Source organism: Gouania willdenowi, chromosome 6 (assembly GCF_900634775.1).
Source record: "Gouania willdenowi chromosome 6, fGouWil2.1, whole genome shotgun sequence".
NCBI lineage: Eukaryota > Metazoa > Chordata > Actinopteri > Blenniiformes > Gobiesocidae > Gouania > Gouania willdenowi.
The window spans coordinates 35,895,749-35,911,715 of NC_041049.1; the positions used below are offsets into that span (position 1 = coordinate 35,895,749).

At 43.4% G+C, this 15,967-nt stretch overlaps 1 protein-coding gene across 4 annotated transcripts in view; it reads right to left on the minus strand.

Annotated features, from left to right (window-relative positions):
* Positions 1–14,736: 14,736 nt before the first annotated feature.
* Positions 14,737–15,967, minus strand: part of pik3c2g (phosphatidylinositol-4-phosphate 3-kinase catalytic subunit type 2 gamma) — a 179,211-nt gene continuing 177,980 nt past the window's right edge. For 3 of the 4 annotated variants that reach the window (XM_028450119.1, XM_028450121.1, XM_028450122.1), the window contains one exon: positions 14,737–15,718. In XM_028450119.1, the coding sequence (XP_028305920.1) occupies positions 15,566–15,718 (153 nt within the window). In that variant the 3' untranslated portion in view covers positions 14,737–15,565. The remainder of the gene's footprint in view (positions 15,719–15,967) is intronic. The other variant, XM_028450120.1, reaches the window with a different exon arrangement.

The window sequence follows — 15,967 nt, forward strand, 5'->3', positions numbered from 1 at the left end:
AGAAAGTAAAGAAACCTAGACGGTCTGAAACCAATTTTCTTCCAGATCTTCCCAGGGGAAGATACAGCAGAAGTCTTGAAGAAGACAGAGAAAAAATAGTCCTGGAGAGGAGGAAAATTACTCCAAACCTGACCTACATCGATGATGCAATGAACTCGTCGTATGCACTAAGAAGATGGAAGATCGTTGAAGATGAGACACCTGTGGCCGAAATGGGAGTCAGATGACCTGCCCTTTTTACTGAAAGACAGGTAAAATGTTTACATCTTTTCTTTGTCATAGGGAAAGTAGTAATGCTGTACTGAATATAAGGCAGGGCTCTATACTAACACCCCAATTTGATGACTTCTTTGCTATATATTATGACTAACAGTATTTGACCCAATACACAAACATTGATCTTTCCTGTAGGGCACTCCTATATATTGTATCAAATAGTGCTTATATTGACATTATGTTATACTAGTACAGTGCCCGTCGGAAGTATGCATTCATGTGGGACCTTAACTCACTCAGTGCCATTGACAAGATATCTCGTCATTTCAAATCCATACGCTCAGTGCCATTGGCGAGATATCTCGTCATTTGCATTTTTTCACGGGGATTACTAGAAAACACCCTGGCGGAGGTCTCTCATCAATATCTAAGCTGTGGGGTGTTGTAGTGACCAACTGTGTCCTGAAGATGGCAGCAGTGCACCTTTAGATGAGAGATTAGCCACTGATGCTTCCCAGCAAAGGAGGAAGAAGCAAGAAAAGAAGTGAGATTATGGCTCTATGAAGTGATATTGTGACGTATCCAGCAGCTCACAGCTCCACATACTAACACAGAACATGTGTGGACCTGAGTGGATTATTGATAATGTTGTGATCGTGAGATAAAACCATCAACTAACCGGGCCGAACGGGTCATCCCTGCATGTCGGGGGGGAGGGGGGAGGAGGCGGGGTGTGGAGGTGGGTACAAAATACCCCCAGCCTGTGAGCCAGATAGCAAAATAATAGGTGACATGTAAGAAGTAGCAGCACACCTTTGGATGTAAGATCATCCATGCTCATCGGAGCTCAGAGGAAGAAAGAAAGGCGTTTACGAGACAGAAAATGGCACTACGTGCAGAGCTGACGTTCCCAGCAGCGCACAGCAGAGCACAGCAGCGCACACTCCGACCAGAGCAAGTGTGGAATTCATGGATAATGTGGCGATTGTGAGATAAAACCATAAAAAACGGGGTAAGCAGTGACACTCTGCATGTCTGGGAGGAGGAGGAAGTTGCGTGTGTACAGACTGACGGGAGAGGAAGTTGGAGGAACGCCAAAATACAGTAAGAAATCCATTCAACTCTGACCCAGATAGACAAATAATAATAATTTTCCCATGAAAAGCCCAGTCTGTGAGTTTCTTTTTTTTTTAGTTTTATATAAGGAAACGATGTTCAGATGTTAGAGTTGTCACTAAAGCAAAAAAAAGCTTTAAAGTCACTGACAGGGTTATTTTAGAAAAAGGCTTTTTTCTCAGCTTTTTGTTCTGAAACTGAAGATTTGTGTAAAACTTGCTCTATTCTTTTTTTTATTTGTCTGCACATGCTGTCAAAGGTCAACACCACAGGAAGTGCAATCATTATGAGACAGCAATGCATATTTTGTTATTGCAATAAAATACATTGATTTATTTTATTGCTTAATTGTGACCATCACCAGCCCTCCCTAAGGAAGGGTAAGAAATCTTTTATTATAGGGAGGATAAAAAAAGGGAGAGCAGTGTTACACCTAAGTGGAGGGGGAGGGGGAAGGGGAGGAGAATGGGAGCAGGGAGAAGAGACTCAAGGCAGGAAATAGAAAAGGTGGGGAAGAATAGACTGTTTTGCAGTGAGGGTGAGATGTGAGGTTGTAGAATATATTGTGCTTATTATGTTGTGTAATCCAGCCAGTATGGTGACAAGTGTGAAGCTTAGCTATAATGGTGGTGGCTGTGGACAGGGGGAATGAGTGAATGGTAGTACCTAAAGCAGGTATTTGGGATTAACGTGTCTAAGGTTAAGCCCAGTATGAGTTTTATCCCACATCCCAAGGCGTGCCAGTGCATCGTATACCAGTAAATGTGCAAAAAAAAAAAAACCGCTACTGCAAGCCCAGGAACTGCCCTGGGCCTGCAGATGCAGCCAGGCCAGTAGAAAGAGTGGAGGCCAGGGAGCCCCAGGCAACCCCCCAGATGCCCCCAAGATCCCAGGCCGAGAGGCAGCCACCGCCCCTCATACACACATCCGAGGAAGCCCCAAGCAGCCGAGCACCCAGCGCATCCCCCCACCGACCCCAACCCCCAACCCCAAGGCCCCCCCCAGCATCCAGCCCCCCCCCACCCACCCACACCCAAGCAACCAACCCCCCGAGGGAAGGGCCCAGAGAGCCCCCCGCCCGAGACCCCAGCAGAGGAGCCAAGGCCCCCGCCCAGCAGACGGCCAGAGCCGCGCGGAACGGGCAGCCGGCGGGCGCCCACCGGTGGGCCCAGAGCCAGCAGGGTCCGGACCCCAGGCCAGAAGGACCCGGAACGGAAGCAGCACCGAGAGCAGCGCCCCCAGGGACGACAACCACGCCCATAGTGCTGACGTGCTGACGTGGTGACGTATCGATCATTTCCTGTTTACACTCTACCGCTGCTTGCAGCGCTCTACTACTGTGTTCTGCTAACTCTAATCAAACTTGTGGTCATTGATATTTTAGCCTTGAAAACACTTGTTTTAATTTTTTACCGTAGAGTTAAACGTACGAAGGTTAAGTAAAAAGCAATCTCGCCTCTTATAGGCAGTGTAATCTCCTTTAAACTTCCTTTTGTCCTTAGCTTAGCTTAGCTTAAATTTAGCACGTATGGCTTCTCTCTCCTCCCCTCCGCTCTCCTGCCCGGTGTGTCAGATGTTTAGTTACTCCTCGTCCTCCTTTAGGGACAATGGTAGTTGCATAAAGTGTAGCGTACTGTTAGATATGGAGGCGAGGATCAACAATCTGGAGAAGCGGTTCCGCACCCCTGATACCAAAACCGAAGCTAGCAAGCAGGACCTAGCCGGTGCGGACCGTGCTAGCTCTAGCTTAGCCTCCCCCCCGGCCAGCAATGAGTGGGTTACTGTCCGTGGTAAGCATAGTCGAAGGTCAAAAAGCCGCTCGGGACACCACCATGTTCACGTCTCAAACAGGTTCTCCCCCCTCCGTGAGGACAACACACTCACCGGGGAACAAACTCTGATAATTGGCGACTCCATAGTGAGAAACGTGAAGCTAGCGAAGTCAGCGGGCATTGTGAGGTGCATCCCAGGGGCCAGAGCGGGCGACATAGAATCAAATCTAAAGTTGCTGGCAAAGAGTAACTGTAAATTTGATAGGATAGTCCTCCGTGTCGGCACTAATGACTCCCGACGTCGTCAGTCGGAAGCAACCAAAGTGAACATTGAATCAGTTTGTGCTTATGCTAAAACAATGTCGGACTCCGTAATTTTCTCTGGTCCCTTACCAAATCTGACCAGTGATGACATGTATAGCCGCATGTCATCATTTAACCGCTGGCTATCGAGGTGGTGTCCAGAAAACGAGGTGGGCTTCATTGATAATTGGAGATCCTTCTGGGGAAAACCGAACCTGATAGGAAGAGATGGAATCCATCCTACTTTGGAGGGAGCATCTCTACTATCAGAAAACATGGCACAGTCACTGTTATGACATCTCATGAATGAGACCATGTTACAGAGGTGGAGTCCTCCACGCCCCTCTGCGCTTGCCTTAGGACAGTTTCCCTCCCATTGCTATTATGATAGCTGTGTTCATCGCCATGGCAACTGTTGTGATGGTGGTGAATATTATTTTATGGAGATGGTGTCTGTCCCTCGACCCATATTTCACAATGATTTTAACATAAAATCAAATAAAAGAGCTATCAATTATAAAAATCTGAAAAAAATTAAAATCTCAAATCTAGAAACACCAAAACATAAAACCATTAGATGTGCTCTATTAAATATTAGATCACTGAGATCCAAATCTCTACTAGTAAATGACCTTATCTCAGAAAATAACTTTGATTTATTCTGTTTAACTGAAACATGGCTGTATCAAGATGAATATGTTAGTTTAAATGAAGCCACTCCTCCCAGTCATTTAAATACTCATATGCCACGAGACATAGGCCGTGGAGGTGGTGTAGCAGCTATTTATCATTCCTCTCTCCTAATCTATCCTAAACCAAAGGCCAACTACACTTCCTTTGAAAGCCTGGTTCTAAATTTATCTCATACCAAATCAAAAACCTGCCAGCCAGTCTTATTTGCGATAATTTACCGTCCTCCAGGCCCTTATTCTGAATTTCTATCAGAATTCTCTGAGTTTATATCAAACTTAGTCCTCAGTTCTGATAAAATACTGATAGTAGGAGATTTTAATATCCATGTGGACAAAGATAGTGATAGCCTGAGCTCAGCCTTTATGTCCCTAATAGACTCAGTTGGCTTTTTTCAAACTATTAATGAAGCTACTCATCGTTTAAATCATACTCTTGATCTTGTTCTAACATATGGCCTTGATATTAATGAACTAAAAGTCTACCCTGAAAATCCTCTGCTATCAGATCACTTTTTAATATCTTTTAACATTATATTAGAGGATCTCGCACTGTGCAATAAAATAGTTACGAGTAGAAATCTGTCCAATTGTGCTGTGGCTAAATTTAAAGAAGCCATTCCTGCTGCCTTAAACTCAGTGCACCATCCAATATATAACTATGATATTAATTATAACCCCTCTCAACTGGATCTGCTTGTCGATAGCTCTGCTAGTCTACTAAAATCCACCTTGGACTCAATTGCCCCATTGAGGGAAAAAACTATTAAACGTCAGAGGAAAGCTCCGTGGTTTAGCTCTGAAACTCACACACTCAAACAAACAACCCGTAAATTAGAGAGAATGTGGCGCTCCAATAAAACAGAGGAGTCACAAATACTCTGGCAAGAAAGCCATAGTAAATACATGACAGCCTTACGACATAGTCGATCTACATACTACTCCTCACTAATTGAAGAAAATAAAAATAATCCGAGGTACCTTTTCAGCACTGTAGCCAGGCTAACACAAAGTCAGAGCTCTATTGAGCCCATGATTCCTTTAGACCTCAGCTGTGAGGACTTTATGACATTTTTTAACGATAAAATTCATAAGATTAGAGATAAAATTAGCCACTCCCTGCCTTCACCTGGGCCTGCTGTACCATTAAATGTAAATAGGCCTAACCTAAACTGTTTCACACATATAGGACTTCAGGAACTTAACTCTATTATTTCATCCTCCAAACCATCGACCTGCCTTTCAGATCCGATCCCAACTAAGCTGTTTAAAGAAGTTGTTCCACTGGTCTGCCCATCTTTGTTGGAGACAATAAATATTTCCCTATCAATAGGCTACGTGCCACAGTCCTTTAAAGTAGCTGTAATCAAACCCCTTCTCAAAAAACCTACTCTTGATTCCAGCACTTTAGCAAACTACAGGCCTATGTCTAATCTTCCTTTTATTTCAAAGATTCTTGAGAAAGTTGTGGCGGCTCAGCACTGTGAATTTCTTCAAAACAACAGCCTGTTCGAGGACTTCCAGTCAGGTTTTAGAGCTCAACACAGCACAGAGACTGCTTTAGTTAAAGTAACTAATGATCTACTCTGGGCTTCAGATGAAGGACGACTCTCAGTGCTGGTTTTATTAGATCTTAGTGCAGCTTTTGACACTATAGATTACTATATTCTACTGGAGAAATTAGAGAAATTACTTGGATTCACAGGGACTGCCCTAAACTGGTTTAAGTCCTACCTATCTGATAGGTACCAGTTTGTACACGTGAATAATAGGTCTTCTGTGTACACTAAAGTAAGCTACGGGGTTCCTCAGGGCTCTGTGCTAGGTCCAATCCTCTTCTGTATCTATATGCTCCCCCTTGGTAATGTTATGAGAAAATACTCTGTTAACTTTCACTGCTATGCTGATGATACCCAACTGTATGTATCAATGAAGCCAGGTGAGACAAATCAGCTATCTAAACTTGAGGCCTGTCTAAAGGACATTAGGGCCTGGATGGACCAAAATTTTCTTCTTCTCAACTCAGACAAGACTGAGGTCATTGTACTGGGCCCACGACACCTTAGAGAAACCTATGCTAGCCTAACTGCCCTAGATGGCATTACTCTGGCACGAAGCACAACTGTTAGAAACCTTGGGGTTCTATTTGATCAGGATTTATCCTTCAACTCTCACATAAAACAAACTTCAAGAACTGCCTTCTTTCATCTCCGTAACATTGCTAAAATCAGATCTATCCTGTCTCAGGGCGATGACGAAAAACTAGTCCATGCTTTTGTTACCTCTAGACTGGATTATTGTAATTCTCTTTTAGCAGGCTGCCCGAGCAAGTCGCTTAAGACACTTCAGCTGGTTCAAAATGCTGCAGCACATGTACTGACTAAAACTAGGAGAAGAGATCACATTACTCCTGTATTAGCCTCTCTGCATTGGCTTCCCATAAAATATAGAATAGAATTCAAGATTCTTCTTCTCACTTATAAAGCCCTAAATGGACAGGCACCAGCCTATCTCAAGGAGCTTGTAGTGCCATACAATCCCCCCAGAACACTACGCTCTCAAAATGCTGGACTACTCGTTGTTCCATTTGTCTCTAAAAGTAGTATAGGAGGAAGAGCTTTCAGTTATCAGGCCCCACTTCTCTGGAACCATCTACCAACCACGGTTCGGGGGGCAGACACCCTCTCTACCTTTAAGGTTAGGCTCAAAACATTCCTCTTTGGTAAAGCTTTTAGTTAGGAACCAGCTCATAGCTCATAATTAAGATGCAATAGGCATAGACTGCCGGGGGGGGGGTCTGGCATGCTCGGTTGGAGAGAGGTTGGAGAGGGCGTTAAGAGAGAGGTCATTTTGGCTAGAGAGGGACCGGAGAGGGTCCCATTCCTCTCTCAAACACTCCCTCTATGTCTGCTTCTCCCCTTGTGTGTTTGCTCCTGTACTCCTTCTGGCTTTTGTCTTGCAGGTCCGTGGGATCCTTAGTGTGGAGTTACAGAGTCTCAACAACTCTGTCTCCACCCTCTCCTCTGCACACACCCAACACAGCATAACATGGATGGCTGTTCATCATAGGAATGGGATCCACACAAGGTTCCTGCTGCTTAACAGAAGGTTTGATTATGATTTGGCACTATACAAATAAAGATTGATTGATTGATTGATAGTCGCCGAGGGCACCAAGGGGATGCTGCAAGCCGCCCCGCCGGCTCCCAGGAGCCCAGCCACACCGCAGAGCCCGGCTCACAGGGCGCCGCCCAAGCCGGGGCCACCCGGTGCCGCACCCGCAGGTATGGCAGGGCGCGGCCCATACCACCCGCCCCGGCAGACCCCCGCCAGGACCAGCCCAGCCAGCCGGCCAGACCCGCCGGACCCAAAGGGCACCACCGCAGGACAGGGAACCCCCAAGGGCGAGCCCCCGGGCCAGACCTCCGTGGGGAGCACCCCCCCACCCCCCAGCCCAGGAACAGGCCACAACCCAGCAAGACCGCGCAGCCCCAGACGGCACAAAGACAGCTGCCCAGGTCCCGCCCCCCACCGGACAGCGCAGGCCACGGGGCAATGCCCCCCCCCGATGCAAGAGCGACCGGCGGCCGCCACCACAGGAGAGAGGGACCCCAATGGCACACAACCAATGCGGAGCAGCAGCCTCCAGCCAAAGGCGCAAAACCCACCCACCCGCCAACCCGCAGATAGCAGGACAGACCTACCAAATGGCCGATACCGACCTCAACCCCCGGAACAGCTAGAGCAGCCCCCCAGCAAAGAGCACCACCCCGGAGCGCCAAGCAACCCCGCCCCAACCCAGGCGCAGACGCCGGCAACCCCCAGCGCGCCCACCCCCCACACCGGCACGGCAAGCCGCCCCGGACCCACACGCCGCGAGGCACGCCCCCAAGGCAACCAGGAAACGAGACAAGCTCCAAGCCCCACCCGCAGGGAAGGGGCACCCCCACGCCCCACCAGGCCGGCACCGCCCGGAGAGACCCCGCAAAGGGAGCCCCCAGCAACACCCCTCCACACCCCCCAGAGACCCACCGCCCCGCCACGCCCGACCGCACCCCCCGATCCCCACACGATAGCCCAGCCATCAACGGACGGGCCGGGCCCCCACCCGACAGGCCCAGATGTGTGAATTTACCCACCACCCTGTAATGGTGCCTCTCCATTCCCCAATGGAGAGGCACTTCCCTATCCCCTAAGTGAATGTATGTGTTTAGTGAATGTATGAAGTGCTAATAAAAAAGGGTGGCTCCCCATCCAGCCAATGTGTATATATGTGTATGTGGTGCAATAGCTCCGGCGGGTGGAAGTGGTGGTCCCACCCTCCGGGGGGTAGTGTGTTGAGGTGTATTTAAAATTGGAGGGATTAGTAGGGCAGCCAGAGGTGGGAGTGCCGCCCCCGTGCCACTACTTAGTAGCGCAGGCGGCGGCCCCCTCCAACCCCAGCCCCACCATCCAGCCCCCCAAGGGTTGGGTATGTGAGTGTGGTGCAACAAGTGGGTGAGACCAACCAGCTGGGAGTGAGTGATGTGAAGTGTCCATGTAGGAGGCCTGTCTGGTAGGAGCCCGGCCCGTCCGCACGGCGGGCCACCGGAGAGGGCAGACGGCGCAGACGGGCACACGGCACCGCGGGCCCCAGAGACGCGCCGAGCAGCACAACCAGAGACTTTCTCTATTCAACGGCTGATTCCAAAAGAACGAAACAAGCCAGAAACATTTTTTTTTTTTTTGATGAAAGTAGAGGCTTCAATCTTTCAGAATCCGGTGTCAGATTTCAGATAGTCATAGTAGAAAATATTTTGTGGGTCTTTAAAAATCAGTCAAAACGCTTCAAAATGACTGGCACTGATGGGGGTAGAAAATATCAGAATGGCTGACACTGAATGAGTTAAGTAGAGTTAATTATGGCCAAATGAGTATGTGTTTGAAGGTTGAATGTACAAAGAGGTGTACATACTCTGTACTCTGTAGTGTTATAAAGGGGTTTATTTGCGGGTGCAAAATAAAACAGCATGTGCGATTTCCCTGGTTTAATTTTATGGGACATGAACATGATAAATGTGTTTGTTGTTTTTTTTACACACTTTTGTATTTTTTTGTTTGGTGTATCTTTCTGTAATGTATGTTTTTTGGAGTCATTTTGTGTAATTTTGTTCATTTTTGTTATTTTGTGTATTTTTTGTATACATATTTAGTTTTGCGCATTTCTGTTGTCATTTTAGTGTATTTTTTGTATAAGTTTGTAGTTTAGTGTATTTTGAGTCATTTTCATATTTTTGTTGTCGTTTGGTGTATTTTTCTGTAATATATGTTTTTTCTCTCTCACACGCGCTGCAGAGAAATGTGTGGCTTTCAACACAGCAGCCATTGCTGTCAATCACTTCCAGGTGAGGTCTGTCCGGTCTTAATAACGTACGGTCAAACTAACGTTTTGAAACGACATCGTCACCAAATAAGAAAAGGGGTTTATTTTCAGTTGTCTTTTTGTGCATTTTTTTTGTGTTTTATTTTACTCATTTAGTATATATAAATAAATAAATAAATAAATAAATAAATAAATAAATAAATAAATACAGTGTGTGCGTGTTCCGTGAAATGTTTGAGACGCTGATAACCAAACTCCATAGACATTGTAGTGCCAATCAGAAAATTAACAAAACTGTGAAAACAAAACGTAAAGCTCCAAACTACATGAGTGAGTAAGTAAATTAAGTATTATCTACAATTCAGCTGTCTTTTTAAAAAAAACAAAAATCATTTTGTATCTTCGAACCGAGTGGTCAGAGCTTAGCTTCCATGCGCAGCACCACAGAGAATCCGCAGTTTTCCAGATGGAGTATTAAACAGGTTGAGTTCAATACCAACTCTAGTGAAACAGCGCGCTATTGAGCAACAGTTATATGGTTTAAACAATGAGAAACATGTCTGCAAAAGACTCACCAGTGGCTGACGGTTTCAAATGATCTATTCAGAGAGCTTCCGTGTTTCAGTCTGCTTAGCTGTGTGCGCAGCGATTGGCTCTGGCCGCACACTTGACTCTTGCTTGGGTGAGGAGCTGTACAGTGAAATAGATATAGATGGTGCGCTAGCGCCCCCTCACACCCTGAGGTCAAAAGCTGAATAGGTTTCATTTCGGGGCCTTCCAGAAGTGGAATAAAATTAAAATAAACATTTTGAAATTACCAAATTACTCAAAAATAACAGATACACACACTTGGGGTATTTGGAACCCGTTGACCGAGTTTCAGGTCGAACTCACACCGCGTCAGGGAGATATTTGCTCCACACGCACGCACACACCCACACAGACGTTCCTTGCTTTTTAGTTAGATATATTGGTGTTTTTGCCAGCGCTGTTGAGCATAGGGGCCCCTGGCATTGTAATTTTTCTTCCTTACAAAGTGATGGCACCCCCACACTCTCTCCACATTTTCTGCTGTTTCTCATTTTTTAGCCGGTACTGTCGTAATAATTGTTGCACACTTGGACACAAAGGGACTTTCTGAACGCTCATTAAAGGGGGGTCTGCACCACGTCCGCATGCTGCAATCTTAGCATTCCTCCTAGCAGGTTAATAAATTGCGTCACTAAAGGATTTAAGGACGCAACGTAAACCGGTCGAATCCGCTTCCGAGTGTAATAAATTTCAAGATTTTCCGCACCGGTGGCACTTGCTTCCACGCCACGTGATCCCCCTATGCTGTCACAAATTGCTGGTGAGAACCCTGTATATTATATGATTTACCAACTTAAATTATTATTATTATTGAGTACATACTGATCATTGTAAAAAACTCTCAACCTGTCACACAAGCCTATGTTCTCCCTATGTGGTAGTCATTATCAGGACAGCGTGAGGACATAGATTGTTGAAGTTAAAGTTAATTTGCACCCTTCGCTGTACATCATGTCTGACCACATGATGGTTATAGTACTGAAATGTGAGAATATAGATTAATTCACATGAACTAAAACTGTTAAATGTTATTCTTCACTTAGATCATCAAGGAATTCAACAGGCTCATGTCAACGGACATCAACAAATTCTATGAGGGTCTCGACAACCATCTCCATAAACTTATTCATTTATTTCAAGTGTTTCAGGGACATTCAGCAAATGACATCATTAATGGAGAGTCTCGACAAGGATATAAGTCAGTTTTTGTTCTATTTGTGGTCTGCATTAATTGTGCTTCCTTACCAAAAGTGCCAGTCGAAAGATTTTTAATGCCCTCCCCTTCTCCAGTCTGTCACTCACCGTCATCTCAGATAGGCTCTGGGTGGAGCAGCCCTGTGATGCAGATATCTCTTGTGAAATCTGGTGTCAGGTCTCCATTTCTTCAGCACCAAAGCAGGGAATTACACATATGCAGTTTTCAGAGTTTACGGGGTATTTATTGATGATGACTGATGTACTAATTTCTGAATGCAGTACCTTCAGGCAGTTATATAAAGAGATCCTCCCCTGTTTCTACAAGGTTGGCCTGAAATGTTTATCATAATCAATCGGGTTACTTCAAGATGAAAGAACACAGGCTTCTAAACTGTAAACATCCTTAAAGCTGTTATTCAGAGTTTCTGAGAAACGTCTCAATGTCCCGCCCTAAAAAGCTTCACTTCTCTCCCAATCCACCAAAAGCCACGCCTCTACTTTTCTGCATGGGCATCGCGGGACATAATAAGGTTGCATCAGGTTGCATTGATATAAGTCTATGGCTCAGAAGAGCCAAAATCATATTTACCTGTTTGCTGTTGTGACGCGCGGCCTTGTTACTGTGCACAGCTAGTCCATAGTAAAAGACTAGTTAAGTATTTTTTCGCATTTCAAAAGAATCATACAGAAACATAGATTTCTCAGAAACTCTGGATATCAGCTTTAAAGACAACATTAATATCATGCAAAATAAATAATTAATAGTTAACCACTGGTAGATCCCATTAATACAATCTGGCTTTTCATTCAAATTTATGTTGTTATTCTCCCGCCTGGACTTAAGCGCTTTTTTGCCCGCCTGCAGTTATGCGCTTTGGGTTAGTGGACAGAGGGACCAACTGAACAGGATAGAGAGAGAACATCAGAGTGTCCCAGACTAGTTGAGCCATGAATCACAGATCAGGAACTGCCATCATCAGCGTCATGACACCTGAAACAGAGGAGAGAGAGAAGGGCGAGGCTAAGGCACTGACTGCAGAAAAACATGATACATTATTATCAAGTCAGCCTGTCTTGGCCTTGGGCCTCACTCCCAGTGGCCTAGTCAACACTTATTATAAAGATGACAAATCTCTTCCCGTTTATTGGTAAGCTAACAGCGATTCCAAGGTCTGTAAAATGCGACCGTTCACAGACGAGCCTATTTCAACTCTAGCGGTTAGGTTATGTTAAAATTCAGTCCTGTTTATGCGGACTGTAAATCATAACCAGCTACATCAGAATTTGAATCTCTTCCCATTTATTGAACCAGTAAATGCAACCGTTTACAGACGAGCCCATGTACGCTCTTAAGATTAGATTATGTTATGATTCAGTCCTGTTTATGCGGACAGTAAATCATAACCAGCGACGTCAGAATTTTAATCTCTTCCCGTTTATATGCAATCTAACAGCGACTCCAAGGACTGTAAAATGCGAGCCCATATATATAAGTAATTAATATTGTGGATCATTTTACATTATTGTTGGATCGGTAATTCAATTCAAGCACCAAAAAATCTCTTTAGTGAGCTAAGCCAAAAGAGCCGGTTCTTAAAAAGAGCCGGAATTCCCATCACCACTCCCCATGTGGCTTACAGAGAACTCAAGAAGATGGCTGACTTCCTGTCACATGCCCAAAAACATACAGCACTTACATTACACAAAATTAAGAGCAGAACAATGTGAGGTAAGCAGTAAAAAAAAAATTTCAATGATATAAAAACTGGTTCACAATGGACATGGTTACATATACAGTACTTTAGGCATCCTTTATGTTGATTGGGGTTGATTAAGCAATGAATTTACCATACTGTATTTTAACCTAATAAATTGTAAATTAGACATAAAAATAGAAAATGTTTAAATTTTTGTTTATTGAACCTACTACATATTTAAAACAATTATTATACACCAAAATCCCCTTGAAATATGTAAAAGACAAAAATCAGCTTTATTTATATAGCACTGACAAAAAATAAATAAAATCAAGATAATGGCATACAAGATTCCATTTTCAGTGATCTCAATTAAATCAACACTTCTTAAGAAGCACAAGTGTTTCACCTAAAGGCTTAAGCAACATTGCTTGAATAAAACAAACAAATTCATAACTGGCTGATCAGTATTTCAAGTGAAGGGACTAGTGAAATTGATTTTAGTTAGTCTTAAGTGCTGACATAGAACATTTTAGCTGTGCTAACGTTCTAGAATTGTAAATGGCCTATGTCTGCTCGGTTTTCCAAGTACAAAGTCATTCAATATTAAATATAGCTTCCTTTCTAAAGTAAAAGAAAATATGTCATGAATTGCTAACTTATTCTAAAAAATATTAACTGATTATTGCCATGTTATTAATGTTTATAAGATTAAGTTTACTTTTTTATTCTTACATTTTAAGTGTCATTCTTATCAAAAATATTACATATTGAAACATAACATTTTAAAATGTATGCCATTTTAGGCCTCTGTCTAAAGCACAGGAACCTTCTCTTATTTTCCCCCTTTTTTCCCACATGAAGCCAACAGAGCCTGAGGAGGATGTCATCAAGGGCTTGGTGATTGGAATCCTTTTGGTCACTGAAGATGTGAAGGAGCCCCTTCCAGTTTCCTATACAATGATGTTGTCATTGTCATTGAGGAAAAGATCGTCATGCGTCATCTGGGTGATGTCCCTAACACTTTTGTTAACTTGATGACTCTGCTGTACATGCTGAACCTCAACTATTCAAAAGACTTGAAATATACTTTTGAGATGCACCTGTTCATGGGAATCTGATCCAAAACGTGCACTCCCAATGTCCATGCTCTAAAGAATAAGCTGCTTTGTTTGAGAGATGACTTGGCGGTATGTTTTTGCATTTGGTCAATGTCTTCTTTTCTTTCTTTCTTTCTTTTTTGCCTTTTGTCCATTGAACTACGAGGAAAAGAAATATATAGCCCTTCTGTGGGTCACAACATTTGTATTTTCATGTTTTTAATGTTCTAAAAAAAATTGTATTGGTTTTTTGACATTGCAATGGTAAAAACATTAACAGTAGAGCTTTTAGTGATGTTTGAAATGCATTCACATGTAATGTTAACATGTTCATTTTCTGAAAAACCATTTTTTATGTTTATTTGGCTGCATTTAGAGTACCAGATGTGAAAGACTAACAGACCAACAAGAGTAATACACACAGGCAGGATATATATAAGTGACATGATGATAGCAAACTGGCTACAGGTGTGGTGCTGACAGGACCGCCCAGAACATGTTGCGGTGTGTGTGTTATTTGTCATTTAGGGGTAATTTAGCTCTCAAACTGTCTTTTAGTGATACCCTTGAGTGTGCCAGTTATAAAATATCTGATTGTCTCATTGCTTATGTAGACTTGTGTTGTTGTTTTAACATTAAGTTGAAATCAGATGTTCTGAAACTGTTTGTTCCAAAAAATAGGCTTTGAAAAAGTTGACCTGAATATATTTTTTTTTATTTGTAAATAAGAGCTATAGGGCATATAATTACAGTATGTTAAAAAAGAAACCAATAATAATTATACACATCACCACTCTGATAAGAACTCCAAATTCTAACTGAGAACTTTTACCTTTAATGGACACTGCAGAGTGACTGTAGGAATCCAAAACAATGTGTTCCTGTGAGTGGCTTTGCAATAATATAATTAACACATTAAAATGTAAACTTTTGAACCAAATGCAGCGCAAGAACCTCAGGTATCACCAAATAATATAAGGCCATTGTTTCTCACCATACAATAGGATAACTTTGAACTCTCATGTTTTTATACCAAGCAACCTCATACAGGGTTGCAGGAGGAGCTGGGGCTTATCACAGCAGACACAAGTCAAATGTACACCTTGAACAGGATGTCACTCTATCACTTGGCTAACAAGCAGCGACCACAACCACAACATAAGCAAATGATGCACGTTACATAATATAAACCCATTTATCCTGTTCAGGGATGTGAGGCAATGAAGCCAATCCCAGTCCTCACATGGGGCCTAGAAAACCTTTAGGAAACCTATTCACAGGCCTCACAGACTCTGAGATGCAAATAAAAGTGCAAGTTCTTTCATTCCATTTATTTACAATAAAATATAGTCAACAGTCTCTCCTCCTTAGGTTTGACAATGAATGTAGAACAACCAGAATAGGTTTGACTTTATATAAATATCAAACAGTATTGAGTGTTCAGTGGAAGCTTGGACATTATAAACAAATGAATGTATCACCCCCTGCATACAGACAGCTTCCAGCTGAGCTCTGGCTGATGTCAGATGGCACAGTTGCCAAGAAGAAACCAGGTTTCCTTGTCCAGCAGCTCATCCTCCAGTCTGATGTTGGCAGCTGCCACAAAGGCTTTCCTGCTCTTTACTGTTACTTCCAGCACCATCCCATGTAGCAACGGGACGTTGCTATATTCTAGCTGCAACGAGGAGGGGGGGAAAACAAATATTTTAAACACCATTCATCCTCCACACCAGCTTTATCTTATGGTCACAAAGTGATTCTTAATTTCAAGTAAATTTATGAATGTATAACTTGAGCAGGTTACAGGTTTTACACAAAGGAAATTAGGAGCCAACCATTTAACTAAATCACATCCATGCACTATAATGGAAAAACAAATATTTTTAGGTCCAAAGCAACTATTAAACGTACTGTAAATAGTTTC